This window comes from Corylus avellana, chromosome ca3, assembly GCF_901000735.1.
Source record: "Corylus avellana chromosome ca3, CavTom2PMs-1.0".
Classification (NCBI taxonomy): domain Eukaryota; kingdom Viridiplantae; phylum Streptophyta; class Magnoliopsida; order Fagales; family Betulaceae; genus Corylus; species Corylus avellana.
This window is the reverse complement of record NC_081543.1, coordinates 37,836,747-37,838,981: the sequence shown is the minus strand read 5'-3', so window position 1 is coordinate 37,838,981 and position 2,235 is coordinate 37,836,747. Positions and strand designations below refer to the sequence as shown.

The 2,235-nt window shown below is 36.8% G+C and overlaps 1 protein-coding gene across 1 annotated transcript; it reads right to left on the bottom strand.

Moving 5' to 3' along the window:
- Nucleotides 1–434: 434 nt before the first annotated feature.
- Nucleotides 435–1,503, bottom strand: LOC132175979 (uncharacterized). Its single transcript, XM_059588079.1, has 2 exons — nucleotides 1,316–1,503; nucleotides 435–807 (listed from the first exon to the last, which is right to left on the bottom strand). Exons 1-2 carry the CDS (start codon nucleotides 1,419–1,421, stop codon nucleotides 641–643), a joined length of 273 nt encoding a protein of 90 aa, XP_059444062.1. The 5' UTR covers nucleotides 1,422–1,503; the 3' UTR covers nucleotides 435–640.
- Nucleotides 1,504–2,235: the final 732 nt, after the last annotated feature.

Below are 2,235 nucleotides of genomic sequence, written 5' to 3'. Positions count from 1 at the left end.
TCTGATTCATTTGAATTACGTTGTTGTTTTTTTTTTTTTTTTTTTTTGCCTAAAAAGAGTAAGGAGTAAAAGAGTAATAATAAGAGGATGTGAGGGGCTCTTGCCTGAATAAAAAAAGCCTATATGAGCAAAAGGTACTAAAAAAACTGTTCATTCACGTTGTTTTTAAACTGTATAAATTGTCCAAAGAAAACAAACGAGAACTAGATCTCATCATTTTTATTGTCGTCCTTCGATTTATTTAGTCATGGATTGAAGTTATTTAGTGTCTTTAATTAAAGCAATAAACCATATATTATTTATTATCTATTTTATATTATTTTGGTTGGATATTGTGCGGTAGATTACACTTTCATGGGTAAAAAGAATTTTTTAACTGTGTAGTAATTGACAACACCATAGCGAGTGAGTAGTGAGGATTTCACACCTTCAAGTTGAAGCATATTTTAATACATATATAAAAAGCAGAATTAATACACATGAAACAAGCAGAAAGATAAACCTTATAGAGCTGCTGTGGTTGAGAGTTTATAATCTACACAACCAGTACTGCAACCTTATTGGCATTACAAGCTTAGATACAAAGATAGCATAGGACGACGAAGGATTTAATTTGTCTAATTTTTGTTAGTTTCACTTTTCAGTTTTCAGTTTCTGTCTCGCCTGCAGCACCGTGTCCATGGTGACCGTGATGATGGCCATGATGATGGAGATGATGACGATGATCATGTCCGTGGCCGTGGTGACCATGTCCATGCCCGTGGCTATGGTCACCATAGTTGACCTCCTCCACAGCCTCAGTTTCCTCTATAGATAAAAGTGAGTTAAATTCACAACATGGCTATGGTATAAACTATAATTTCAAAATTAAGCATAAGTGCTTAAACAAATCCTATATATGAAACACATGAAATATTTGGTGCTCCCTAATTTGTTAAACAAATGTAGAGATGCAAGGCACATGTCATTATACTAATATAATTAATGTCATGTTTAAGCACTTATGCAATTAAAATGGATTAAGACTTCGAAGTACTCTATTTTGTTTTTTCCTCGTCCGAGGGACGTATATTATCACTTTGAGAAATGTTGCGCATCTTAAATTTTCTTTCCAAAAGTTGATTCTTAAATGATGTGTCATAATCCCATGAGTTCGTGACATACTTCCTAAAATCATAAATCTTATGAGATGATGACACATCATTTAGAAACTAAGTTTTGGAAAAAAAATTTGGGATGTGTAGCACTCATCTATCACTGTATATGAGGAATTTGCACATTATTAATTAACTCAAAAAATAAGGAAGAAACTCACGGGTTTGAGCGGCCTCAGCAAGCAGCTCACGAGCTGAGACATGGGAGATAAGAAGCACAACAGCAAAGACAAGACCAAAGAGAAGAAAAGTCTTGGAGTAACCCATTTTTCTGCTAAAAAGGAAGAGAATTGGAGACAATGTAGTACTCTAAGATGATTCTGTGTGTAAGTGAAGGGTGAGTTGCTCTGCATTGTGGCTCTCCCTATTTATACACAAGTAGTAGGGACTAGCTAGGGAGGGAGCTGGTAGCAATTGGGCGGCAAAAGTTTGCTTTCCTTTTGATGCTACTGATAGGATCAGTGCGCCAAGTAAAGATTGGAGTCCGACAGTCTTTTTCCTTTAGCAAAAGGAAATGATTCCATTACCCAAAAATAAAAAAAAATAAAAAATTGAATTGGATATGTATGATCATACTCACAATGTTGTCATTGTATAAAGTTGAGCTTTCATCTAAGATTGAAAGTCGTGGTACGTGGACAAAAGGGAAACAGATCCTCTTCAGTCCTAAATGGATTAGAGAATATCCGATTAAAAGTTAAGATTTATTTTTAAAAATCTTAAGGCCTCAAATGGGACATCTGTCTCACTACTAAAATATAATAAAATATTATTTATCGTTAAAAAAAATAAAATAATAAAATAATAAGGGGTGGTTGGTCACCCCATTGCCACCCTAATTAAGGGGTGGCCGGCCACCCCTGGGGTGGCTTCACATGGCCCTTAATTGGGGGGTGGCTCAAGGGCCAAATCAAAAAATAAAATAAAATTGATCTAGGGTGGCCTGGCCACCCCATTTTGCCCTAAGGGGGTGGCTAGCCACCACTGGGATGACTTCGGCCACCCTAGACCGGCCGGTCTGGGGTGGCTTCGATGGCCCTTGGGGGTGGTTCCCCCAAGGGCAAACCCATAATTTTTTTTT

What these genes read in the sequence shown, in the direction of transcription:
- LOC132175979 (XM_059588079.1), bottom strand. Translation starts at nt 1,421, where the DNA reads ATGGGTTACTCCAAGACTTTTCTTCTCTTTGGTCTTGTCTTTGCTGTT. An exon ending in TGCTGAGGCCGCTCAAACCC is followed by an intron (nt 808 to 1,315) that starts GTGAGTTTCTTC and finishes TTTTATCTATAG; the next exon opens with AGGAAACTGAGGCTGTGGAG.